This window comes from Mobula hypostoma, chromosome 6 (assembly GCF_963921235.1).
Source record: "Mobula hypostoma chromosome 6, sMobHyp1.1, whole genome shotgun sequence".
In the NCBI taxonomy this organism is placed as follows: Eukaryota; Metazoa; Chordata; class Chondrichthyes; order Myliobatiformes; family Myliobatidae; genus Mobula; species Mobula hypostoma.
In genome coordinates, this window is record NC_086102.1 from 165,782,652 (window position 1) to 165,810,518 (window position 27,867).

Here is a 27,867-nt window from a genome sequence, read left to right on the forward strand (position 1 = left end):
TCCCTCTCTCTCTGTACATACCCCATCTCCCTCGTTCTCTGTCACACCCCATCTCCATCTCTCTGTCACTCCCCATCTCCCTCTCTCTGTCATTCCCCATCTCCCTCTCTCTCTGTCACTCCCCCATCTCCCTCTCTCTCATTCCCCCATCTCCCCTCTCTGTCACTCCCCCATCTCCCCCTCTCTCATTCCCCCATCTCCCTCTCTCTGTGCATACCCCATCTCCCTCTGTCACTCCCCCATCCCCCTCTCTCTCTGTCACACCCCCATCTCCCTCTCTCTCTTTCATACCCCCATCTCCCTCTCTCTCTGTCATACCCCTGTCTTTCTCTCTCTCCCTGTCACCCCCATCTTCCTCTCTCTATAACTCCCCCATCTCCCTCTCTCTTTGTAACTCCACCATCTCCCTCTCTCTCTGTCACTCCCCCATCTCGCTCTCTCATTCCTCCATCTCCCTCTCTCTGTACATACCCCATCTCCCTCTCTCTGTCACTCCCCCATCTCCCTCTCTCTCTGCCACACCCCATCTCCCTCTCTCTCTGTCACTCCCCATCTCCCTCTCTCTCTGTCACTCCCCATCTCCCTCTCTCTCTGTCACTCCCACATCTCCCTCTCTCTCATTCCCCCATCTCCCTCTCTCTCTGTCACACCCCATCTCCCTCTGTCTCTGTCACTCCCCATCTCTCTCTCTCTGTCATTCCCCATCTCCTTCTCTCTCATTCCCCCATCTCCATCTCTCTCTGTCATTCCCCCATCTCCATCTCTCTCTGTCATTCCCCCATCTCCTTCTCTCTCATTCCCCCATCTCCATCTCTCTCTGTCATTCCCCCATCTCCCTCTCTCTGTCACTCCCCCATCTCCCTCTCTCTCATTCCTCCATCTCCCTCTCTCTCTGTACATACCCCATCTCCCTCGTTCTCTGTCACACCCCATCTCCATCTCTCTGTCACTCCCCATCTCCCTCTCTCTGTCATTCCCCATCTCCCTCTCTCTCTGTCACTCCCCCATCTCCCTCTCTCTCTGTCACTCCCCCATCTCCCTCTCTCTCTGTCACTCCCCCATCTCCCTCTCTCTCATTCCCCCATCTCCCTCTCTCTCATTCCCCCATCTCCCCTCTCTGTCACTCCCCCATCTCCCCCTCTCTCATTCCCCCATCTCCCTCTCTCTCTGTGCATACCCCATCTCCCTCTGTCTGTCACTCCCCCATCCCCCTCTCTCTCTGTCACTCCACATCCCCCTCTCTCTCTGTCACACCCCCATCTCCCTCTCTCTCTTTCATACCCCCATCTCCCTCTCTCTCTGTCATACCCCCGTCTTTCTCTCTCTCCCTGTCACCCCCATCTCCCTCTCTCTTTGTAACTCCACCATCTCCCTCTCTCTCTGTCACTCCCCCATCTCGCTCTCTCTCATTCCTCCATCTCCCTCTCTCTGTACATACCCCATCTCCCTCTGTCACTCCCCCATCTCCCTCTCTCTCTGTCACACCCCATCTCCCTCTCTCTCTGTCACTCCCCATCTCCATCTCTCTCTGTCATTCCCCCATCTCCATCTCTCTCTGTCATTCCCCCATCTCCTTCTCTCTCATTCCCCCATCTCCATCTCTCTCTGTCATTCCACCATCTCCCTCTCTCTGTCACTCCCCCATCTCCCTCTCTCTCATTCCTCCATCTCCCTCTCTCTCTGTACATACCCCATCTCCCTCGTTCTCTGTCACACCCCATCTCCATCTCTCTGTCACTCCCCATCTCCCTCTCTCTGTCATTCCCCATCTCCCTCTCTCTCTGTCACTCCCCCATCTCCCTCTCTCTCTGTCACTCCCCCATCTCCCTCTCTCTCATTCCCCCATCTCCCTCTCTCTCATTCCCCCATCTCCCTCTCTCTCATTCCCCCATCTCCCTCTCTCTCATTCCCCCATCTCCCCTCTCTGTCACTCCCCCATCTCCCCCTCTCTCATTCCCCCATCTCCCTCTCTCTCTGTGCATACCCCATCTCCCTCTGTCTGTCACTCCCCCATCCCCCTCTCTCTCTGTCACTCCACATCCCCCTCTCTCTCTGTCACACCCCCATCTCCCTCTCTCTCTTTCATACCCCCATCTCCCTCTCTCTCTGTCATACCCCCGTCTTTCTCTCTCTCCCTGTCACCCCCATCTTCCTCTCTCTATAACTCCCCCATCTCCCTCTCTCTTTGTAACTCCACCATCTCCCTCTCTCTCTGTCACTCCCCCATCTCGCTCTCTCTCATTCCTCCATCTCCCTCTCTCTGTACATACCCCATCTCCCTCTGTCACTCCCCCATCTCCCTCTCTCTCTGTCACACCCCATCTCCCTCTCTCTCTGTCACTCCCACATCTCCCTCTCTCTCTGTCACACCCCATCTCCCTCTGTCTCTGTCACTCCCCATCTCTCTCTCTCTGTCATTCCCCATCTCCCTCTCTCTCTGTCACTCCCCCATCTCCCTCTCTCTCATTCCCCTATCTCCCTCTCTCTCATTCCCCCATCTTCCCTCTCTGTCACTCCCCCATCTCCCCTCTCTGTCACTCCCCCATCTCCCTCTCTCTCATTCCCCCATCTCCCTCTCTCTCTGTGCATACCCCGTCTCCCTCTGTCTGTCACTCCCCATCTCCCTCTCTCTCTGTCACTCCCCATCTCCCTCTCTCTGTCACTCCCCATCTCCCTCTCTCTCTGTCACTCCCCATCTCCCTCTCTCTCTATCACACCCCCATCTCCCTCTCTCTCTGTCATACCCCCGTCTTTCTCTCTCTCCCTGTCACCATCTTCCTCTCTCTGTCACTCCCCATCTCCCTCTCTCTCTGTCATACCCCCGTCTTTCTCTCTCTCCGTCTCCCCCATCTCCCTCTCTCTGTCACTCCCCCATCTCCCTCTCTCTGTCACTCCCCCATCTCCCTGACTCTCATTCCTCCATCTCCCTCTCTCTGTACATACCCCATCTCCCTCTCTCTGTCACTCCCCCATCTCCCTCTCTCTGTCACACCCCATCTCCCTCTCTCTCTGTCACTCCCCATCTCTCTCTGTCACTCCCCATCTCTCTCTCTCTGTCATTCCCCATCTCCCTCTATCTCTGTCACTCCCCCATCTCCCTCTCTCTCATTCCCCCATCTCCCTCTCTCTCTGTGCATACCCCATCTCCCTCTGTCTGTCACTCCCCCATCTCCCTCTCTCTCTGTCACTCCCCATCTCCCTCTCTCGGTCACTCCCCATCTCCCTCTCTCTCTGTCACTCCCCATCTCCCTCTCTCTCTGTCACACCCCCATCTCCCTCTCTCTCTGTCATACCCCCATCTTTCTCTCTCTCCCTGTCACCCCCATCTTTCTCTCTCTCCCTGTCACCCCCATCTTCCTCTCTCTGTCACTCCCCATCTCCCTCTCTCTCTGTCATACCCCTGTCTTTCTCTCTCTCCCTGTCACCCCCATCTTCCTCTGTAACTCCCCCATCTCCCTCTCTCTCTGTCACTCCCCCATCTCCCTCTCTCTCATTCCCCCATCTCCCTCTCTCTCATTCCCCCATCTCCCTCTCTCTCATTCCTCAATCTCCCCTCTCTGTCACTCCCCCATCTCCCTCTCTCTCATTCCCCCATCTCCCTCTCTCTGTACATACCCCATCTCCCTCTCTCTCTGTGCATACCCCATCTCCCTCTGTCTGTCACTCCCCCATCTCCCTCTCTCTCTGTCACTCCCCATCTCCCTCTCTCGGTCACTCCCCATCTCCCTCTCTCGGTCACTCCCCATCTCCCTCTCTCTCTGTCACTCCCCATCTCCCTCTGTCTCTGTCACACCCCCATCTCCCTCTCTCTCTGTCATACCCCCGTCTTTCTCTCTCTCTCCCTGTCACCCCCATCTTCCTCTCTCTGTCACTCCCCCACCTCCCTCTCTCTGTCACTCCCCCATCTCCCTCTCTCTCATTCCTCCATCTCCCTCTCTCTCTGTCACTCCCCATCTCCCTCTCTCTCTGTCACTCCCACATCTCCCTCTCTCTCATTCCCCCATCTCCCTCTCTCTCTGTCACACCCCATCTCCTCTCTCTCTGTCATACCCCCGTCTTTCTCTCTCTCCCTGTCACCCCCATTTCCCTCTCTCCTTGTAACTCCCCCATCTCCCTCTCTCTGTCATTCCCCATCTCCCTCTCTCTCTGTCACTCCCCCATCTCTCTCTCTCTCATTCCCCCATCTCCCTCTCTCTCTGTGCATACCCCATCTCCCTCTCTGTCACTCCCCCATCCTCTCTCTCTGTCACTCCCCCATCCTCTCTCTCTGTCACTCCCCATCCTCTCTCTCTGTCACACCCCCATCTCCCTCTCTCTCTGTCACTCCCCATCCCCCTCTCTCTCTGTCACTCCCCCATCTCCCTCTCTCTCGGTCACTCCCCATCTCCCTCTCTCTCTGTCACTCCCCATCCTCTCTCTCTGTCACACCCCCATCTCCCTCTCTCTCTGTCACTCCCCATCCCCCTCTCTCTCTCTGTCACTCCCCCATCTCCCTCTCTCTCTGTCACTCCCCCATCTCCCTCTCTCTCTGTCACTCCCCCATCTCCCTCTCTCTGTCACTCCCCATCCCCCCTCTCTCTGTCACTCCCCCATCTCCCCATCCCCCTCTCTCTCTGTCACTCCCCATCCCCCTCTCTCTCTGTCACTCCCCATCCCCCTCTCTCTCTGTCACTCCCCCATCTCCCTCTCTCTCTGTCACACCCCCATCTCCCTCTCTCTCTGTCACACCCCCATCTCCCTCTCTCTCTGTCACTCCCCCATCTCCCTCTCTCTCTGTCACTCCCCCATCTCCCTCTCTCTCTCTCACACAGCCTCCTCTCATCTATTTTTCTTATCTTTGTCTTTTCCATGTTACTCCCGACTTGAACTTACAATTTGAGCCTTCTTTTGGCCGATCTTCACACTGTGGTTGAGTGATTACTGGCCACTTTGATAACCTCGTGAAGTGATGATGCTCATATTCACATGTCAGAAATTCTCTCTGTTTCTGATTATCAGTTCCGTACTACAAGAGGCATTGAGAATGTTGTTCAGGTTTCTAATTTTTAAAACAAGTATCTCAGTAGTTGGTGGTGAACAGTTGATCTTGCCAGGTGATAGTAAAAGGTCGTTATTGTTTGTATGTTTGATCCCTTGCACAGTCCCAAAGTACATTTGTGTTTCAAATTCCTCGTACTTCTACCTCTTGGTCAGAAAAGGGTCACATCAAGTTATTAAGAGTGATGTAACTGTTTTCTTCTTCATGTTACTGGCTAGCAAGGGATGGTCAGTGCTCTATTCCCCCTCCCCCATTAGCAATTTTTGTTAAATTCCTTATAAACTCTATGTATCAGTATATGAATTAACTTTACTTCATTGATAGTGCATTATACCTAATGGCTAGGGCTCAAATATTATGATTAAACCATTAAGATATGGATGGAAGAGCAAGCAGGGCTATGATACTCTGTGCAGACATGTCACCATTATTCTCCAACAGTGATCCAAGACTATTATTGAAGTGCCAGCCCTCCCTGATTTCTCGATTGCAGTAGTTATGTCTCAGCTGATGGATTTCACTCTGTTGTGCTAGGTGATATTTTTATTCTCTCCAGTCAGCCTGACAATTGTAACCTGGAATAATGAATACAGAGCAGTTTGGCATTTTGGAATCCATTTACCTCGGTGTTAGAAGAAGACATTGGAGACCTTTATTTATCGTAAAGCAATTTTAATTATTCTGTAATGATGCTGAATTTTGGCTTGGTGTTAAAGTAACAACTTAAACGATTGAAAGAGGAGACATATATTGCCAATAAAGTACCTATCTGTTTAGTTGGGTCAGTATGTCTTCAAACAAGGTTCTGAGAATCCAAAATAGGTATTGGAGTTGGATTTCTGTCCATTTGGGATGAGTATTTTATGCACAGCAGGCACAAATAAACTTTAAACAGAAATGGTTTCTGCACTGATTGTACCAAGGCAGTAGGAGACCTGTGAGGGTGTTATTAATTACACAGATGAATTTATTTTGCATTTATTGGAGAAGCTTGATCATGCTATTATCAATTTGGTGTAAAATTATGAGATTTGGTGTCAGTGATGCCATGATGTTAAAAACATTATTGGGACTGCAAAAGGCCAAAAATCCAGTTGGGAAGTTTTTCATGAATGAATGAAGATTGAGAATGCATCATCAGTAATGATTCATTGTACTTAAACCCAGACATGCTTTATAAGAAAGTTGCAAGGTTGCTTTCAGTGGGCAATTTTGCTTGTTCTATAATTGTCTTTCTGTACAATGAAAGACCAAGATAAATTTATCTTAGACCATATTAATAAAATACTTGTCTATATTATTTAATGGCATTGAAGTATTATTCCTTCATAATTAATTTATTGTTGGTAATTTTTAAAATATTTAGATATTTGCTATTTTCCTTGCCGCAAAATCCTTGCTTGTTATAGGTACCCTGGGAAGATCTGCGTTACCTCTTTGGTGAATTTATGTATGGTGGCCATATTACAGATGACTGGGATAGAAGACTGTGTCGTACTTATCTGGAAGAATACATGCAGCCTCATCAGGTATTCTGTATGGTGAAGATGATTCTGAATTGCACAAGGTGCTACTTTTAAGGTTACTGGAGCTAGGGCTCCCCCTACTGGAAAATAAATATTAAATTTTCTCTGGGCAAACATAAATAATTCCATTTTAAAGCAATTAATGAAATAAATTCCATATTTTCACAATGCTAGGTTTTTAATTTTGAGTTTTTTTGGTGGGCTATCGTTTGCAACTGAATAGCTGTGCGCACTGGTACGTCAGTGGTAAAACATCAGCAGACCATACTCTATCAATTGTTTTTCATTTACCCACTTGTCACTTGTGGTTTCTACTGCTCTTTCTGCCTTTTTCACTCATCTTTTATTTTTATCTTGGTATGTCCTGTACTTTCCTGGCATAAAAGGATATCTTTACTGTCATCAGCACCGATTCTTTAGAATCTTTCAGTAAGGCAGTTAGTGGTACAGTAATACTGGGATGAGAGAGCAGGGGAATGTTTGAACAATGAAAAACCAAATTACATTTTGAAAGAAAGTAGTAAATTTGTTACTTTTGCTCCTATTCTTTGTCCATTTGTAGATTTGTGGGTGCCCACTGTTATAGAAAATCTGTCAAACTAAGAGTAAACATTTAATGATTTCATTGTATATTTAATTCTTCATCAATAACAAAAGGTTATACTGCTCGATCCTGCTCAGCATTTGAGAAGATCATGAATGATCCTTAACACCATTTTCTCACTCTGTTCTTGTATTCCATATCCTTTAAAATTCAGAATCCATTGATCTATTGAATTCAAGTGATGACTGAGCCTCCACACACCAAATTCCTCACATTTATTCTGTTGCACTTACATTATTTGTTAATGGTGTGCCTCATTTTAACTGGATCATTGGAAAAATAAGTTTAAAGTGATTAATATATGAAACATATTTTAATAAATCAGGGTGTTCACACTGATTTCTTTCTCTCTCTTGTTCCTTGCTTTATTCCAGTTTGAAAGTAAGCTAGCTTTAGCTCCTGGTTTTGTGGCACCGTCAAATCTTGATTACGATGGTTATCACAGATACATAGATGAAATGTTACCACCTGAAAATCCAGCACATTATGGTCTCCACTTGAATGCAGAGATTGAATTCCTGACTGTAACTTCAGACAATCTTCTACATACCTTACTGGAAATGCAGCCCGGAGACTCAGTGACTGCTGAAGGGGTAACGCAAACTGTTGAAGAAAAGGTCAGCAATATAAAACTGTTAAACTGTGCATTTTTAATATTTGGAGAAACAAAATATGGCATTGCTAGCTGGTTGTATTTAACCCGAGAACATGTGACAAGGTATTTCTGATGGTTAAGTTCAAGTTTATTGTCATTTGCCTGTACTATGGTGTTGCATTAGCAATATGTACAATTACTTCGTGTTGACAATAATGCAGCTAACTTTGGTAGGTTTAGCTTTGGCGAATGCTTAAACAATTGACATGGATATTGCCTGTAAAGGTACCCAATGCAAGCTGGGGTTCATTCAAAAAGATCTTGAATAATCCTCTGCTTCAACACCATTTTCCTTCCTCGTCCTCATATTCAGTTTCTTCCATTGTCAACAGTTTTAATACATGAAATGAAGCTGACTATGAAATCTGTTGATATTTTTTAGCAGAAGAAAATGAAACTAAAGAAATCAGTGCATATTAAGAAATGTAATTTTATTTATAATGAAATCTTAATATATTACTTTTAAAGGTAAAAGCTATCTTGGATGATATAGTAGAAAAGCTACCAGAGGAATATAATATGGTTGATATAACCTCTAAACCAGCTGAGCGCTCCCCGTACATTCTGTTCTGTTTCCAAGAGTGTGAAAGAATGAATATTCTAATTCAAGAAATGAGACATTCATTAAAGGAACTTGATCTGGGATTGAAGGTAAGAATTGAGTAAAACTGTGCCCATGGTGGTGTACAATACAAAGACATTCTCAGTCAAAATACTTTACTGTATTTCACTTCCCCTCCCACCCCCGGCTAATCCATGGCGCTTTACGAAGTTATGAAAAGTACATTTTTGTACCTTATCAACAATTAATACAATATTGAAGCATTATAAAAACACTCTTTCTACAAATGCTAATGTTAAGTTGCAACATTTTTCTTCAATAATACTGCAGTTGTGTTCTGTTCAGTTGTGGTTCACTAGTTTATTTGATACTCTCCCAAAATAAAGCACAGACTGATCTTGCACAGATTTATGAAATAAAGTGGAAGAAAATTTGCTCTAAAGGACATCCTCAATGATGCTGTATACAATAAAATATACTTTCTGAATTCATTTTCAGGAGTTGGGCCCTAAATTGCATTATCTGTAGCCCGTTTTCTGAGTCCATAAGTTATAGGAACAGAATTAGGCCATTTGGCCCATTGAGTCTGCTCTGCCATTTAGACATGGCTGATCCAGTCATGGCTGAGACATGGGATAGGCTTTCCCTTTTAGTTTGCCTGTTGCCTTCCCTACCTGCTACCTGCTAGGTCGGTAATTGAATGTGGCCAGCTTGTGTGAACCTTACCAAAATCTGGCAATCAGTCTGTGCTCACCGACAGGATGGTTGCACAACCAGGAGGTACACTTGCACTTCTGGCTTCAAATAGGCGTAAGTTTAAATACAGATCACCTACCTTTCTCTGGAGTGTCAACAAACTTTTAACCACTGATTAGGCAACAAATGTTTCATAGCTAGTTTACATGCATTTTCTGTTGATTTTGCAAATGGACTCACTGCAGTTTCATAGTGCCCAGATTAGTGCATTCAAAGGGGCTCCAGTGGCAGTGCTAGTTATTTCAAGGCAGCATCTCTAGGAAGACACTTATCTGTGTAAGCGGAACAAGTGCTACACATGCCCTTACACTTCCTCCCTTACCACCATTCGGGGCCCCAAACAGTCCTTCCAGGTGAGGCAACACTTCACCTGTGAGTCGACTGGGGTGATATACTGCATCCGGTGCTCCCGATGTGGCCTTTTATATATTGGCGAGACCCGACGCAGACTGGGAGACCGCTTTGCTGAACATCTACGCTCTGTCCGCTAGAGAAAGCAGGATCTCCCAGTGGCCACACATTTTAATTCCACATCCCATTCCCATTCTGACATGTCTATCCACGGCCTCCTCTACTGTAAAGATGAAGCCACACTCAGGTTGGAGGAACAACACCTTATATTCCGTCTGGGTAGCCTCCAACCTGATAACATGAACATCGACTTCTCTCACTTCCGCTAATGCCCCACCTCCCTCTCGTACCCCATCTGTTACTTATTTTTATACACACATTCTTTCTCTCACTCTCCTTTTTCTCCCTCTGTCCCTCTGAATATACCCCTTGCCCATCCTCTGGGTCCCCCCCCCTTGTCTTTCTTCCCAGACCTCCTGTCCCATGATCCTCTCGTATCCCTTTTGCCTATCACCTGTCCAGCTCTTGGCTCCATCCCTCCCTCTCCTGTCTTCTCCTATCATTTTGTATCTCGCCCTCCCCCTCCAACTTTCAAATCCCTTACTCACTCTTCCTTCAGTTAGTCCTGACGAAGAGTTTTGGCCTGAAACATCGACTGTACCTCTTCCTAGAGATGCTGCCTGGCCTGCTGCGTTCACCAGCAACTTTGGTGTGTGTTGCTTGAATTTCCAGCATCTGCAGAATTCCTGTTGTTTGCCTAGTTATTTCAAGATTGTCAATGCACTTTCAGGTGAAGTGAGAGTGTCAGTCAAATGCACAACTTAAGCCTTCACTTTGACCTATGAAACAGACTGAACACTAGTCCAAAAACTTCCTTGGTAATTCTAACCAGGAACAAAATATTTGCTTTCTAAGTTTATTGTGCAATTCCAGAGCATTACAGCTGTTTCACTGTAATTAGTAAAAATTAAAAGTTTTTTTAATTGCTTGCTAATGTTCATAAAATGATCTAAAGAAAGATGAGGACTGAACAGAATGACGCAACCCAAGATGGTATAATCCACTGATGCTTTGGTTGTTTCCATTGTACATAAATTTATTATTTTTCTGATTAAATCAAAGTTTAAATCACATCCTCATTAATCTGTGCATCTAATCCCATTCTTTGTCAAAACTAGCAAAGCAAATTGCTGTCTTAATTCCAAAGGTCTCTTGACATCGGTCATCTGAGTTCAATATGGTAGCACAATCTATTTTGCACAAACTGCAGGTTTTAAAAATTCTTGTACGTAAAGTATATAATTTTCTACTTTTTGTAGTTTTTGCAAAAGCCTTTTTGTAAGGGCTAGGTTATTTATCACGTGCAAACTTCATTCCTCCTTGCTTTTGTTAGGGTGAGTTAGCAATTTCATCCGAGATGGAGCTACTGCAAACAGCACTTTTCTTTGATAATGTTCCTGACACCTGGACCAAGCTGGCATATCCATCAGTGTACAGTCTTGCACAGTGGTAAGTAACATGTCAAGACACAAATAGTTTGTACATGGCATTCTGTCTGTCAAGATTCCACTTGAATTACTAGTATTTCTTGTATGGAAATTAGTGTTGCTTGGTATTTTTATTGGGATATTTACAACGATATTTCCAACACCCCCCCACCCCCACAAAGTACGACAGTGTTTTGATGTAGCTATTATGCATCACAGTGATCTGTTAGTCACAAACCATTCGGTATCTACTTGCATAATGTATAACGAGTCTCCAGGGATCACTATGGTATGAGAAATGCAAGCAAGGAATCATGTTTAATAGTAGTCATAATAGAAAATGTCTTATCCACTCTAAATGAAGACTTTGTGTGCTCATGTGCATGACAGCATGCAATACGGCAGCATTTACCCCACTAAATAATAACTACGAAAATTATACTGTGCAGCCTTTGGTTAATTTCTGTACCAATATTTTATCATTTTCCTTGCAAAATAATCCATTTGCCTGTGTTTTTTTTGTACTATCTTGACATGCCAATGCTGATGTTGGGCACGTATGGAAAAAGGGGAGAGATTGAAATTTATAGAAAACAAGTAATTGTGCACTATAGGGAAAAAAAGACATTCAGTTCAATCAAGTGTTTTTTTCTTTGGAGGCTGCGCAATATGATAAGGAGATATGATAAATAAATCCTTTCTGGGTGAATTTATGATAAATATCAATTGTACATTTTTATTTCTTTTGCAAACAAAAGAGTTTCTATCCAAAAAAAAAATTCAAGTTGAGGAAATGCTAAATTGAAAACTTAGCTTAGTTGCCTTTGAATTTGAGATGGATAAAGTAATTTTGCACAATCTGTTAATGGTGAAACCACTAGTATGAATGTCAATTTCTGGAGTTCTTACTTGTGAACCTTCACCAAATGATAGCTGGATTCTGACATAACTCTGCAAGATTTTGTTTTATACAAGCAAGGCCGTTAACTCAGGTTCTAATAAAATTCAGGCCTCAATAAAAGCAACAATTGTAGTCTTCATCAGATTATAACAAATTTCTGAATGAATACAAAATATTTGAAATTTTCTATGATATAATTATTGCAAAATACAAAGCTCCATTTAAAAGTTACTTTTTATGTGATCTGAGATCCAGAAGTGAATTAATGTACAGCATTTACAAAACTGAATAACTCCCAAACTTGATGCATGCAAGCTCAATTCCAATGTTTGAGAAAAATTTGGATTGGTACATGGATGGGAGGGCTGTGGCCCCCGGTGCAGGTCGATGGGAGTAGGCAGTTTAAATGGTTTGTCACAGACTGGATGGGCCAAAGGGCCTGTTTCTGTACTGTACTCTCCTATGACTACAGATATAGAATAAAATAATGGGTATGATAAATTACGTTTTCAAGATGGTTTGCAGATTCTGAATACAAATGTGGCTAAGCTGTTGACTGATGCAAAAGTTGAAAACTGATGACAGATTCTGTACACAAATATACTCAGCCCTGACCATCAGTTTTACATTTCTAAAGATGTTTTCATTTACATTGTCTCCATTGTCAGAAATGACTGTGGACGAGGAAAGGCAACAGTTTGAGAGATCAGCAATGCAATAATAAAATCTGGTTCTCTCAGGATACTTTGATTAATAATCAAGTACAATTTAGACTAGCCACTGTTGTATGCCAATTATATCAAGCATGCGATCTGCCAGGGCTCAATCATTTTAAGCACAGGCTGAGATTTCGCACTATAAATAGACCCACTTATCATTAACACCATTTCTTCTGTAAGACAGAACTGATACTGCAAATAGTCTGTACTTGCAGTATATAACCTTTAGAAGACAAAATAATTTACAAATATAATTATTCTTTTAAAAACATCAGTACATGAAGCTGTTTAGTGAATGCTGTACAACCCAGAGATTGGAGTGTGAAGTCGAAAAACAATCTTGTCTAAACGTTATGAGGCATACTTCAGCTTTCCCTGAAACTGGCTACCTTCTACAAATCACATTTCATGCACTGATGGCAGATTGAAAACTGCCTTGTGAAATCACTTGCTATATCCTCAAGTCATTCTACATTATTGTGGTAATGACACCATCCAGTCTTCTGGTGACATTGTTAGTGTGAATAAGAGAAAACTTGACTGTTATGTGAATGTAATTGAATTGTATTTTTCGACCCATATTTTATTGTGGCAATAAGGCAAATATTGTTTTCAATTTTTAAGTTGCAATTTAGTCTTGTGCATTTCATTACAGATAAATTCTGTGTAACTACGTTAGGGTATTTTTTCACATTCACTCAAGGGATGTCGACCTCACAGGCTCAGTCAGCATTTAACTGCCCTTGAGAAGGAGGTGATGAGCTGCCTTCTTGAACCTTTGCACTGAGGAGTGGGTACCTCCACAGTGGTTAGGGCGAGAACTCAGCAGGATTGTGACCCAGCAGGAATGAAGGCACTATGGTAATATTTCTAGGTTAGGGTGGTGTGTGGCTTGGAAGGCAATTTCTAGGTCCTTCCAGCTGGTAGAGGTCATAGTTTCCAAAAAAAAAAAAATTCTCTAAAATAAAGGGGACCCAAAAAAAAACAACTACTGGACAAGCTTTGGGGATTGATTTGAATCTCTTTGAGTTTCTTTTTTCCCCGGGGAACAAAGGCAAAGCTGAAGATATCTATCCCTTACTGCCTTGAGAAGAAGGTAGACCATTTCATTGAAATGTACTCTCAGAGTTCATTGTGCTCCTGTGATGATGCTGGGCAGCCAGGTCCAAACGTGGTCCAGTAGCAACAAAGGAACTGCCTTGAACATCCAAAGCAGGATGTTTGTTATGAGGTGCATTATTCACACAATATTGCCTACTTGAGTTGTCGTAGAGATTTGTGAATCGCTGAGGAATTTTGGGACAATTATGGATTTAGTTGGTGGAACAAATGAAAAACAATGGATGGTGTTTAGAAGGCAGTTAATAAAGTCCCATCTAAGTGTGTAAAATTGAAGAGCATGTTGCACTATTTCCCTAGCCTTTTGCTTTATTTCCCAAAAACATAATTGCATCGAGGGGTATGAGAAAAGTGGGGGCACAGCATTGAGATGTAGGATCAAGTATGTTTGATTTGAATGGTGGAGCAGGCTGAAGTGGCTAAGTCTTACTCCTACTTTTCAAAGTTCTGTGTTTCCACACATTGCTATGTGGAGCTGCATCAATCTATTGGCATACCGCTTACTTTGAAATTATTTTAAGGTATCTTTATTAATCGGAGGGTAAAGCCACAATAACCTCTACCAACATTATAATAAAGAGCGAGAACAAAGAAGAGCTGGGAAATCAGTAGTGAGAAGTAGACAGGGTTTCAACAATGCCTGGTGAACATGGGGCTGAGTGGACTGCAGCACCTGATTTCCCAATGCTCCCAGCAGACTCAACACTAATCCTGTTTTTATAATGTCAATGCAAGATTGGTTGCCTTGAGAAAATCAATACACCCAAAAGCAGCCTTCAAATTAAAAACACGAGATTCTGCAGATGCTGGAAAGCCAGAGCAACACACACAGAATGCTGGAGGAACTCAGCAGGTCAGGCAGTATCCATAGAAATGAATAAACAGTCAATGTTTCAGGTCAAGTCCTGTACGTTGCTTCAAATTAAAAATCAAATGCAATTTTCAGTCCTGGTTTCCTGGAGTTCATCGTTGGGAGTTTGCAAAAATCATTCCGTGTTTTTTTTGTGTGAAATCAGTTTGTCTTATATAGCTGTGCTGAAAAATACATCTCCTGGTCTGGAATCCAATGACCAAAATCACGTTATCCAAAAACAAAGTGCAGCATGTGTGAACAGCATCATACTTTCGCCTGGCCTGTCCTCCTCCATATTTAAATAGCACATCCTTGAAACTGTAATAAATATCACTATTCAGAAAGGGAACAGAGAACAGAATGTTCCTCTGGTATCCTGTAAGCCTTTAATATTTTTCTCAATTTGAGATTTTATTGCGTTATAACCAGTGTCAAGTCTTTTAATCCTTCAGCATTTCATACCTGAAAAATTGCATTTAGCTTTAAGTAAACCTTATATGCTGACATAAATATTTAATTGTTGATGTGGATGTGTCACATTATATGGAGATGAAGTACAATTGATGCACATGCTAAGAATAAAATTTATCCCTCTGTTTTTGGAGCACACACCATAAAGTCTGTATAGGTGCTTAATTTAAAGAGTGAACAATGAGTTTCTAATGGACACATAGTTAAGCCATTGAAGATCTGACAGATAAATTGTAGCAAATCAGACGTAATTCAGCTTGAAACCACAGTACTGCACCAGCGATGATAAACAAGAGAAAAGGGTTTGATTGGAAAAGAAAGTAATTAAATGAATGGGAAGTTTAGTGGTACACCTGTGGTAAGCAATGATATTTGAAGAAATAATTCAGATATTTATGTTGGCATAATTCTCATTTTAAAAATGACACCATGTTAAAAAAGAGTCTCTACTCTGAACCTTCAGCTCCAAGATGCTCTGGTCTTGCACGCTAGGGCTGGGGATTTGGGGGGTTGGGTTGGCAAGAAAGAGCTGGTACAGCGGGTGGGGATTGATACCAATTTTTTTAAAGTAAATATCAAAATATATGGTTGCACTTGAAGAAAGATAAGGAATAAAATTCGTTTTTACTGGGTCAGACTAACGAGAAATAAAGATTTTAATAATCTTAGCAACACACACAGAATGCTGGAGAAACTCAGGTCAGGCAGCATGCTTGGAAATGAATAAACAGTCGATGTTTTGGGCAAACAATAACTTTAGTTTTCTTTATAACCCAAAATACTGGTTTTAGAATGTAGGAAATGTAGGTCAGTTTGAATGCAGTAGCATAAAGTGACATTATTAGGAGTAGCTGATGTTGACAGTTGGTGAGAGATTGACGTCTAACTGGGACAATTCCTCACAACACCATCCATTAGCACACAATTAAGTTTAGTTTTATGCCAAATCTGATCAACAGTGGCTTCAGGAACACAGTTGATACAATGGAGTATCAATCTATATTTTATGTTCATGTGCCTGGAATGTGACTTGCACCATCTGAGACTGTTATCACTGAATTATACCTGATACTCTTCCCCTCAGCCCCCCATCATTCTGAGAGGAGCAAAATGGTTTCCTTCAGTAACAGCAGCAGAATATGAACGGAAGCTAGATCTTACAGACTGTTGTTGCCGAACATCAGGCAACAACATTCACAGCAGGCGCTGATAACCAGACCAGCATTCTCAAATCAGTTAGTGTGCTTGATTTTTGCTGACTGATGACATGAGGTGGACTTGTACCTGAGGCAAGTTCAGCCCGTGCTAATTGCTTAACTTAGAAATTCTCAAGTACTCAATTAGAACCAGTAAGTCTGCGTTATATCTGCAAAACCCCACACAAAACCACCTCCCATCTTGAGTGTTGATTCTGTGTTGCACTACAGTGAGCATTGAATCTTTTCACAGCAGCTGAGTGCCAGCTGCTCCTTTGCTATATATGTTATTGAAAGGGAAAGGCAGAGCTCATGCATGCACACTTAACTACATAATGGAGCACTGTTCTCTTAGCATGATGCATATGAAATTCCTAATGAGAACTAGTATGAGTCAGCTTGTCAACTGTACATTTAAAAGTATTGTTTTTAAAGTAACAGCTCTGGAACAGTGAGTCAATTCCATCTGTGCACTCATTGCTTGAAACCACTCAACATCAAAGTGGTGAGACATACTCTCAGCTGAGATAAATCAAGAATGTTCCTTGTCCTTACTGTCCCCGTGTGCACAGAACTAGAAGCATTGAGAACATGTTAGTGGAGAACATGGAAATAGGTGGCCCAAACAAAAAGGAAATATGAATTAATCTGTTAAACTATTTGGTTTCAGAATGTGTAACTTGTCAAGATCAACCTGTCACTGAGATCACTTAACAGCTGTTAATGTTAAGATGCAGATAATGATGAATACTTGGATCCCCATTAAACCTATACCCTCTGCTATGAGGAAATATTTCATATGAGGTCAGCCCTCATTCTTCTAAATTCCAGTGAATACAGGCCCAGAGCCATCAAGTGCTCTTCATATTACAAGCCATTCAATCCTGGAATCATTTTTGTGAACCTCCTTTGAACCCCCCCTAATTTCAGCCATATCCTTTCTAAGGTAAGGGACCCAAAACTGCTCACAATTCTCCAAGTGGGGCCTCACTGGTGCTTTATAAAGTCTCAACATTACATTCTAGCTTTTATATTCTACTCCTCTTGAAATGAATGCTAACATTGTGTTTGCCTTCCTCAACACCGACTCAAATTAATCTTTAGGGAATCCAGCACAAGGACTCCTAAATCCCTTTACACCTCTTTTTTTTTGTATTTTCACTCCACTTAGAAAATAGACTACCCTTTCATTTCTTCTACCAAGGTGCATGACCATACACTTCCCGACACTGTATTCAATCTATTTCTTTGCCCATTCTCCCAATCTGTTCAAGTCCTTCTGTAGCCTCCTATTTCTTCAAAACTACCTACCCTCCACCTACAGTATCTTCGTGTCATCTGCAAACTATGGAATGATTGTTGGTGCCAGGCGGGGTAGTTTGATGATCTCAGAAACTCTTGATTTCTGGGATTTTCATGCACAACGGTCTCCAGCATTTAGAGAGTGGTGTGAAAACAAAAAACATGCAGCGAACAGCAGTTCTGTGGGCATAACGCCTTGTTATTGAGAGAGGACAGAAGAGACTGGCCAGACTGGTTCAAGATAGCAGGAAGGTGACAGTCACTCAAATAACCAAGCATTACAACAGTGCTGTGAAGAGCATCTCTGAATGCACAACACATTGAATTTTGAAGCGGATGGACAACAGTAGAAGATGACCATGAACATACATCAGTGGCCATTTTAGTAGGTGCATGAAGTACCTAATAAAGTGGCCACTGAGTGTATATTAAGAGATCGTTTCCAGGAGTTGGTTAACCTACTGGAGTGGAAGAAACTGATGTACCCAGCAGAAGCCCATACAGTTTCAGGGAAAACATACAAAGCTCCACAGACAGCACATTCATTTAGGAATATATATGAAACCCCATCACTGGAACTGTGCAGTGTGCAGATCAAACTGCTGCTCTACAACATTGTCCATTTCAGCAGCTTGTGAAAGGGAGAGGCCAAAGATTCAATGCAGCAAGTTTGAGCAAGACCAGGTGCAATTCAGCCTTGGCAAAATAACTGTGAAGAAACCTGCCTTTAGCCTCTGCTTGTGGAGAAACTGCTGCAATCATTGTGGTAAGCCCAGCAACAGTCATAAAGCAGAACGTTTAGTTATCTTCATCCGACATGTACAACTGTAGTCACTGCGAGAGGCTTCACCACATGCACAATATGGTCTTCTCCCACACCGTAGTACTATTCACTAGCAATTTTTATTTCATCTGTTGAGCTGTTAGTTTGCTATATGCCAATACCTATCATGTATACAACAGAATGGATCATCAATTTTAGAGTTTTTTGAGGCAAATGAAGGAAAAGCAATTTAATTCCACTCCCCATTCCCATATGTCCATCCATGGCCTTCAGTCTCTTTCACCAATCAACTTCCCAGCTCTTTACTTCATCTCTCCCCCTCCAGGTTTCACTTATCACCTGGTGGTTCTCTCTCCCCTCCCCCCACCTTTTAAATCTACTCCTCAGCTTTTTTTTCCTCCGGTCCTGCTGAAGGGTTTTGGCCTGAAATGTCAACTGTACTTTTTTTTATATAGATGCTGCCTGGCCTGCTGAGTTCCTCCAGCATTTTGTGTGTGTTGTTTGGATTTCCAGCATCTGCAGATTTTCTCTTGATTGGATGTTGCCACATCGACTTTAGCAAGGCCTTTGACAAAGTCCCGCATGGGAGGCTGGTCAAGATACAGTTACTTGGCATTTGGAGTGAGGTAGTAAATTGGATTTGACATTTGCTTCATAGAAGCCAGAAAAAATGGTAGATGATAGTTGCCTCTCTGACTAGTGGTGTGCCACTGGGGTTGATGCGGAGTCTTGTTCGTCATCTATATAAATGATCTGAATGATAACGTGGTAAATGGGATCAACAAATTTGCAGAGGACCCACCAAGACTGAGGGTGCAGTGGACAGCAAGGAAAGCTAACAAAGCTTGCAGCGGGATCTGGACCAGGGGAAAACAGCAGACGGAATTTAATAGAGACAAGTGTGAGGGAGGACTTACACAATGAACAGTAGGGTACTGAGGAGTGTGGTAGGTCAAAGGGGTCTGGGAATACAGCTCCATAATTCCTTGAAAGTAGTGTCCCACATAGATGGGGACACAAAGAAAGCTTTTGGCACATTGGCATTCATAAAATATTGAGTACAGGAGTTGGGATTTTAGTTAGAATTTGCCTAAGATGTTGGTGAAGCCCAATTTGGAGTATTGTATGTAGTTCTGGTCACCTACCTAAAAGAAAGTTATTCCTCTGAGAATGAGGGGAGATTTAGTTGGATTATACAAAATTGAGGGGTATATATAGGGTAAATTCAAGAAAGCTTTTTACAGAGGTCATAGATTAAGGGTGAAAGGTGAACTATTTAATGGACCCCTGATGGGTAACTTCTTCCCTCAGTGGGTGATGATAGTGTGGAACGAGTAGAAGGGTGTGGGTTGAATTTCACTATTTAACAGAAATTTGGGTAAGTGCATGGTTGGGAGGTTATGGAGGGCTGCCGTCCAGGTGCATGCTGATGGCACTCGGCAGAAGAACAGTTTGGCACAGAATGGATGGACCAAAAGGACTCTTTCTGTGCTGTAGTACCCTTTGACGAGGTAACTCCATCTTCTCCTATGAAGTAAAATAAATATGAAAGTTGAAACTTGAGGTGGAGAGATGTCAGGTGGAATTTTATGTGGACAATTGTGAAGTGGTGCATTTTGGGAGGCACCACTTCACACAATGCAAGGCTAAAATACACAGTATATGGCAGGTCCCTTACATGTTGATGTAGAGGGAGGTATAAGGCTATAGTTCTCTGAAAATGGCAACATAATTCAAAGTAAATCTATCATCAAAGTACTGTACACATATGCTACTATAAACTTTCAGATTCATTTTCTTGCATTTACAGGAAAACAGAATTTATTTTAAACAATAAACTGTTATTGAGAAACAACCAAGGTGCCAAAGACGACAAAATGTGCAAATTTTAAAAATGCTGAACATGAACTGTAGAGCCTTGAAAGTGAGCATGTTCAGCTCAGAGTAGTCGTGATTGAAGTTGTTCACACCAGTTCAGGAGCCTGATGGTTGTAAGGTAGTAACTGTTCCTGAGCATAGGGATGTGGGACCAAAGGCTTTTGTACCTCCTGCCCAATGGTAATAGCAAGGCGACGGTACGGCCTGGATGGTGAGGGTGCTGCTTTCTCGTGGCAAATATACTCAGTAGTGGGGAGGGCTTTCCCAGTAATGGACTGGGCTGTGTCCACGCCTTTCTGTTCCTGGCCATCTAGTGTCAGTTTATGGTGACATACTGAATCTACAAACTTCTAATAGAGGTGCTGTTGTGCTGACACCTACATGCTGGCCCCAGGATAGATCCTCTGATATGTTAATAGCAAGGAATTTAGAGCTTCTGACCCTCCCTACCTCCATTCCCCTAATGAGGACTGGCTGATGGACTACCTCCTTCCTGCTGTAGCCAACAATTAGCTCTTTGGTTTTGTGGATGGGGTGGTGCAGAAGGTGTACAGCATCCTTGCCTTCATAAACATTTGGCAAGTCATGTTACAATTGTATAAATCTCAGGTTAGATTATACTTGGGAGTGTAAACACAAAATACTCTGCAGATGCTGGGGTCAAAGCAACACTCACAACACGCTGGAGGAACTCAGCAGATCGGGCAGCATCTGTAGAAATGGTCAGTCAAACATTTGAAGTGTTGTGTTCCGTTCTGGTCACCACATTAAAGGAAGGATTTCATGTCGCCTGGATTTAACAGTATTTGCTATAAGGACAGGATGGACAAACTTAGATTGTTTTCACTGCAGTGTAAGAAGGTGAGGAGTGACCTCCAGGAAGTATGTAAAAAGGGAGCATAGATGATTATAACCCTTGTCCCAGATTAAAAGTATCAAATACTAAAGGGTGTGGGGATCCAGAGAGAAAGGCAAAGCTTAAAGGTGATTTGAGGCAAGCTTCAGTTTTCCACTGAGGGACAATGGTAGATGCAGATATGATAGTGACATTTAAGAAGCATTTAGCTGGACACATGAAGAGGCAGGGAATAGAGCGAGATGGATCTTGTGCAAGATGTGATTAGATTGGCATCGTAATTTGTGCAGACTTCATGAGCTGAAGCATCTGTCCTGTTCAGCCAAAACATAATTGAATTGTTTGAAAGAGCAGATATTGTACTTTCAAAAAATATAAAATTTACAATTGGAAATAGCAACTTGTTGCTTACTTGAAGTTTTAAGTTAACATGAGGATACCGCTTGGGGTTTGTTTAATTAGTTCACTCTCAGAATTAAATCATGAAGGTACAAGGAAATGACTATCAAGCCTTTTGCTAATAATTTGCCACAACAATGCAAGATTTAATGAGTAAAATGGTTTCTGCTGGTAACTTTGCACTTTCACTGGTTTGAGCTATCTTACATATATCAGGCTTCCCTTCTAGAAAGACAGTTACATAGGTTGTTGGGATACAGGTGAGGATATAGAAACATAGAAACATAGAAAATAGGTGCAGGAGTAGGCCATTCGGCCCTTCGAGCCTGCACCGCCATTTATTATGATCATGGCTGATCATCCAACTCAGAACCCAGCCTTCCCTCCATACCCCGTGACCCCTGTAGCCACAAGGGCCATATCTAACTTCCTTTTAAACATAGCTAATGAACTGGCCTCAACAGTTTGCTGTGGCAGAGAATTCCACAGATTCACCACTCTCTGTGTGAAGAAGTTTTTCCTAACCTCGGTCCTAAAAGGCTTCCCCTCTATCCTCAAACTGTGACCCCTCGTTCTAGACCTCCCCAACATCGGGAACAATCTTCCCGCATCTAGCCTGTCCAATCCCTTTAGGATCTTATACGTTTCAATCAGATCCCCCCTCAATCTTCTAAATTCCAACGAGTACAAGCCCAGTTCATCCAGTCTTTCTTCATATGAAAGACCTGCCATCCCAGGAATCAATCTGGTGAACCTTCTTTGTACTCCCTCTATGGCAAGGATGTCTTTCCTCAGATTAGGGGACCAAAACTGCACACAATACTCCAGGTGTGGTCTCACCAAGGCCTTGTACAACTGCAGTAGTACCTCCCTGCTCCTGTACTCGAATCCTCTCGCTATAAATGCCAGCATACCGTTCGCCTTTTTCACCGCCTGCTGTACCTGCATGCCCACTTTCAATGACTGGTGTATAATGACACCCAGGTCTCGTTGCACCTCCCCTTTTCCTAATCGGCCACCATTCAGATAATAATCTGTTTTCCTATTTTTGCCACCAAAGTGGATAACTTCACATTTATCCACATTAAATTGCATCTGCCATGAGTTTGCCCACTCACCCAACCTATCCAAGTCACCCTGCATCCTCTTAGCATCCTCCTCACTGCTAACACTGCCACCCAGCTTCGTGTCATCCGCAAACTTGGAGATGCTGCATTTAATTCCCTCATCCAAGTCATTAATATATATTGTAAACAACTGGGGTCCCAGCACTGAGCCTTGCGGTACCCCACTAGTCACCGCCTGCCATTCTGAAAAGGTCCCGTTTATTCCCACTCTTTGCTTCCTGTCTGCTAACCAATTCTCCACCCACACCAATACCTTACCCCCAATACCATGTGCTTTAAGTTTGCACACTAATCTCCTGTGTGGGACCTTGTCAAAAGCCTTTTGAAAATCCAAATATACCACATCCACTGGTTCTCCCCTATCCACTCTACTAGTTACATCCTCAAAAAATTCTATGAGATTCGTCAGACATGATTTTCCTTTCACAAATCCATGCTGACTTTGTCCGATCATTTCACCGCTTTCCAAATGTGCTGTTATCACATCCTTGATAACTGACTCCAGCAGTTTCCCCACCACCGACGTTAGGCTAACCGGCCTATAATTCCCCGGTTTCTCTCTCCCTCCTTTTTTAAAAAGTGGGGTTACATTAGCCACCCTCCAATCCTCAGGAACTAGTCCAGAATCTAACGAGTTTTGAAAAATTATCACTAATGCATCCACTATTTCTTGGGCCACTTCCTTAAGCACTCTGGGATGCAGACCATCTGGCCCTGGGGATTTATCTGCCTTCAATCCCTTCAATTTACCTAACACCACTTCCCTACTAACATGTATTTCGCTCAGTTCCTCCATCTCACTGGACCCTCTGTCCCTTACTATTTCTGGAAGATTATTTATGTCCTCCTTAGTGAAGACAGAACCAAAGTAATTATTCAATTGGTCTGCCATGTCCTTGCTCCCCATAATCAATTCACCTGTTTCTGTTTGCAGGGGACCTACATTTGTCTTTATCAGTCTTTTCCTTTTTACATATCTATAAAAGCTTTTACAGTCCGTTTTTATGTTCTCTGCCAGTTTTCTCTCATAATCTTTTTTCCCCTTCCTAATTAAGCCCTTTGTCCTCCTCTGCTGAACTCTGAATTTCTCCCAGTCCTCAGGTGAGCCACTTTCTCTGGCTAATTTGTATGCTACTTCTTTGGAATTGATACTATCCCTAATTTCTCTTGTCAGCCACGGGTGCACTACCTTCCTTGATTTATTCTTTTGCCAAACTGGGATGAACAATTGTTGTAGTTCATCCATGCAACCTTTAAATGCCTGCCATTGCATATCCACCGTCAATCCTTGAAGTGTCATTTGCCAGTCTATCTTAGCTAATTCATGTCTCATACCTTCAAAGTTACCCCTCTTTAAGTTCAGAACCTTTGTTTCTGAATTAACTACGTCACTCTCCATGTTAATGAAGAATTCCACCATATTATGGTCACTCTTACCCAAGGGGCCTCTCACGACAAGATCGCTAATTAACCCTTCCTCATTGCTCAAAACCCAGTCCAGAATAGCCTGCTCTCTAGTCGGTTCCTCGACATGTTGGTTCAAAAAACCATCCCGCATACATTCCAAGAAATCCTCTTCCTCAGCACCTTTACCAATTTGGTTCACCCAGTCTACATGTAGATTGAAGTCACCCATTATAACTGCTGTTCCTTTATTGCACACATTTCTAATTTCCTGTTTAATACCATCTCCGACCTCACTACTACTGTTAGGTGGCCTGTACACAACTCCCAGCAGCGTCTTCTGCCCCTTAGTGTTACGCAGCTCTACCCATATCGATTCCACATCTTCCCGGCTTATGTCCTTCCTTTCTATTGCGTTAATCTCTTTTTTAACCAGCAACGCCACCCCACCTCCCCTTCCTTCGTGTCTATCCCTCCTGAATATTGAATATCCCTGAACGTTGAGCTCCCATCCCTGGTCACCCTGGAGCCATGTCTCTGTGATCCCAACTATATCATAATCATTAATAACAATCTGCACTTTCAATTCATCCACCTTATTACGAATGCTCCTTGCATTGACACATAAAGCCTTCAGGCGCTCTTTTACAACTCTCTTAGCCCTTTTTAATGCTTGCCCTGGATTTGTCGGCCTGCCACTTTTACTTTTCCCCTTTGTACTTTTTGCTTCTACGCTCACTTTACACTCCTCTGTCTCTCTGCACTGGTTCCCATCCCTCTGTTGTGAACTAACCTCCTCACACCTTGCCGCTTTAATTTGATTCCCACCCCCCAACCATTCTAGTTTAAAGTCACCTCAGTAGCCCCCGCTAATCTCCCTGCCAGGATATTGGTCCCCCTAGGATTTAAGTGTAACCCGTCCTTTTTGTACAGGTCACACCTACGCCAAAAGAGGTCCCAATGATCCAAAAACTTGAATCCCTGCCCCCTGCTCCAATCCCTCAGCCACGCATTTATCCTCCACCTCATCGCATTCCTACTCTCACTGTCGCGTGGCACAGGCAGTAATCCCGAGATTACTACCTTTGCGGTCCTTTTTCTCAACTCCCTTCCTAGCTCCCTATATTCTTCTTTCAGGACCTCATCCCTTTTCCTACCTATGTCATTGGTACCTATATGTACCAGGACCTCTGGCTCTTCACCCTCCCACTTCAGGATATCTTGGACACGATCAGAAATATCCCGGACCCTGGCACCAGGGAGGCAAACTACCATCCGAGTCTCTGGACTGTGTCCACAGAATCGCCTATCTGACCCCCTTACTATCGAGTCCCCTATCACAACTGCCCTCCTCTTCCTTGCCCTACCCTTCTGAGCTACAGGGCCAGACTCTGTGCCGGAGGCAGGGCCACTGTCGCTTCCCCCGGGTAAGCTGTCCCCCCCAACAGTACTCAAACAGGAGTACTGTTGTTAAGGGGCACAGCCGCCGGGGTACTCCTCATCACCTGCCTTTTCCCCTTCCCTCTCCTAACCGTGACCCACTTGTCTGCCTCCCGTGGCCCCGGCGTGACCACCTGCCTTCCACTCCTCTCTATCACCTCCTCGCTCTCCCTGACCAGACGAAGGTCATCGAGCTGCAGCTCCAGTTCCGTAACGCGGTCCCTTAGGAGCTGCATCTCGATGCACTTGGCGCAGATGTAGACGTCCGGGAGGCTTGGAGACTCCAGGGCCTCCCACATCCGACACCGAGAACAGCAAACTGCCCTCACAGTCATAATGCCCCTCTCCTCAAATAGCAACAGAAAATGAATGTCAAACCTTCCTCGCCTCGCCCGCTTCCGCCTAAGCCCGTTGAGCCGAAGCCCTTAAGTCTTCACTCTGCTCCCGGCTCACTCCGCCGCCCGCAAACTACGCTGCCCGCTCTATGAGGCTTTGTTCCTTTTAAATCTGCTGCACTGCCCGACGTCACACGCCTGCGCAGTCCCGCCTCTCAGAAAGCCGTTGGAGAAAAAAAAAATAACGAAAATTTCAAAAATCTCTTTCTCGGCACTCCCACTCAGACTCTCAGACTCCTTCTTCGAATCAAATCCGAAGCAGGATGTCTGCCCTTTTAAATCTGCCGCGCTGCACTGCCCGACGTCACACGCCTGCGCAGTCCCGCCTCTCAGAAAGCCGTTGGAGAAAAAAAAATAACGAAAATTTCAAAAATCTCTTTCTCGGCACTCCCACTCAGACTCTCAGACTCCTTCTTCGAATCAAATCCGAAGCAGGATGTCTGCCCTTTTAAATCTGCCGCGCTGCACTGCCCGACGTCACACGCCTGCGCAGTCCCGCCTCTCAGAAAGCCGTTGGAGAAAAAAAAATAACGAAAATAACGATATATATTTAAAAGCAATACATTATGAATAAATTAAGCATTTATTACTTAAGTGAACTTCATTTAGGAAACAAAGTTGTGCACAAATAATTTGCATGTATTTTCAGTGACCCTGCAAGGCAAAACTAAATTGATAAAAAGGAAGTGAAACTAAATTTGCATAAATTTAGTCCTGATCTGGTGCATGTTTGCTGTGACCGTGGGCTTGAGTGATTCTGTCTCCTTCCACATTCCAGTCATGTATAGTTTGGTAGGTTTATTGGCTAATAACTTGCCTCTACTGTATAAGTGAGTAGTAAAATCTCAGGGTGGGAGTTAAGAATCTGGCTAGAATAAAGGATTAATGCAAATGGCTGTTTAACTCGTGTGAACTCAGTGGGCAAAAGGGTCCAGGTTTTGTGCTGAAGGTCTCTTTGCAAAACAAGACAATTAAATCCAAGCCATTATAGTTTGCATTTCATCATTGTGTGTTGAGAGGCTCTGGTATTAAAGTATCTTAAACTTTCTAAGACTGTCGTCCATCAGGGTCTGCCACAATCTATTACTTAATATATCCCCCATGTATGCAATATACAGCTAAAGGTACCCAAACTATTATTGAACTTTTGTATTCTCTGCAGGTACAGTGATCTTCTAATGCGCTGCCATGAACTTGACATTTGGACACAGGATCTGTCTCTTCCTAGTGTAATCTGGATCTCAGGTTTTTTTCAACCCACAGTCTTTCCTTACAGGTATTTTCTATTTGGAAATACAATCTATCATACAAGAGATCTTAACTCTATGCATATTATAACTTTGGAGTTTGTTTAGTCATGGATAACAGATGACCAATGTAACAAACAAAAATCCTAAAAGGTTAGTGTAATCCTTTAAGATCTTCTTAAAAATTCCATCTTGCTAATTTACTGCTGTGTGGTATAATTACTTTGAAAAACTTTGAGACTTAATGGCTGCTTTGATTAACGTATTTTTAAAAAATTACTTTGCTTTATTTTTCTATTAAATCTTCTCTTCCTGATGGGTGGCCATTCAAGCAGCTCAAACCAATCCTAGATTCTAATTTGCATGCCATATGGTGCTGATGTACTTAGCTGCATACCTTTAAAATATAGTCAGAGTAAACTTCATTACTTAAGTAATTGATGTAAACAATATCCATGATTTAATTAAGCCCAGATGTGAAAAAAATTTTATCAATTTTTGGTAAAGTTTAACAGCTCTGGTGTACAAACTAAACTGCAAACTTTAATACACTCTTCAAGAAGGGGTGGAGGCAAAAGGCAAAATGTGGCAGTTAGCCTGACTTCAGTGGTTGGGGGGAGTTTATTCTTAAGGATGTGATTTTGGGGTACTTGGACGCACATGATTTAACAGGCCAAAGTCAGCATGGTTTCCTTAAGGGAAAATCTTGCCTGACAAATCTGTGAGGATTTTTTGAGGAAATAAAAGGCAGGATAGACAAAGGAGTCAGTAGATGTTGTATATTTGGATTTTCAGAA

General features: G+C 43.3%; 1 protein-coding gene across 1 annotated transcript in view; it reads left to right on the forward strand.

Moving 5' to 3' along the window:
- dnah9l (dynein, axonemal, heavy polypeptide 9 like) overlaps window positions 1–27,867 on the forward strand; it is a 317,674-nt gene that overhangs the window by 288,323 nt on the left and 1,484 nt on the right. The window contains 6 exon segments of the mRNA XM_063052593.1: window positions 6,448–6,567; window positions 7,543–7,785; window positions 8,292–8,474; window positions 10,886–11,001; window positions 26,986–27,070; window positions 27,072–27,099. Coding sequence (XP_062908663.1) covers window positions 6,448–6,567; window positions 7,543–7,785; window positions 8,292–8,474; window positions 10,886–11,001; window positions 26,986–27,070; window positions 27,072–27,099 — 775 coding nt within the window.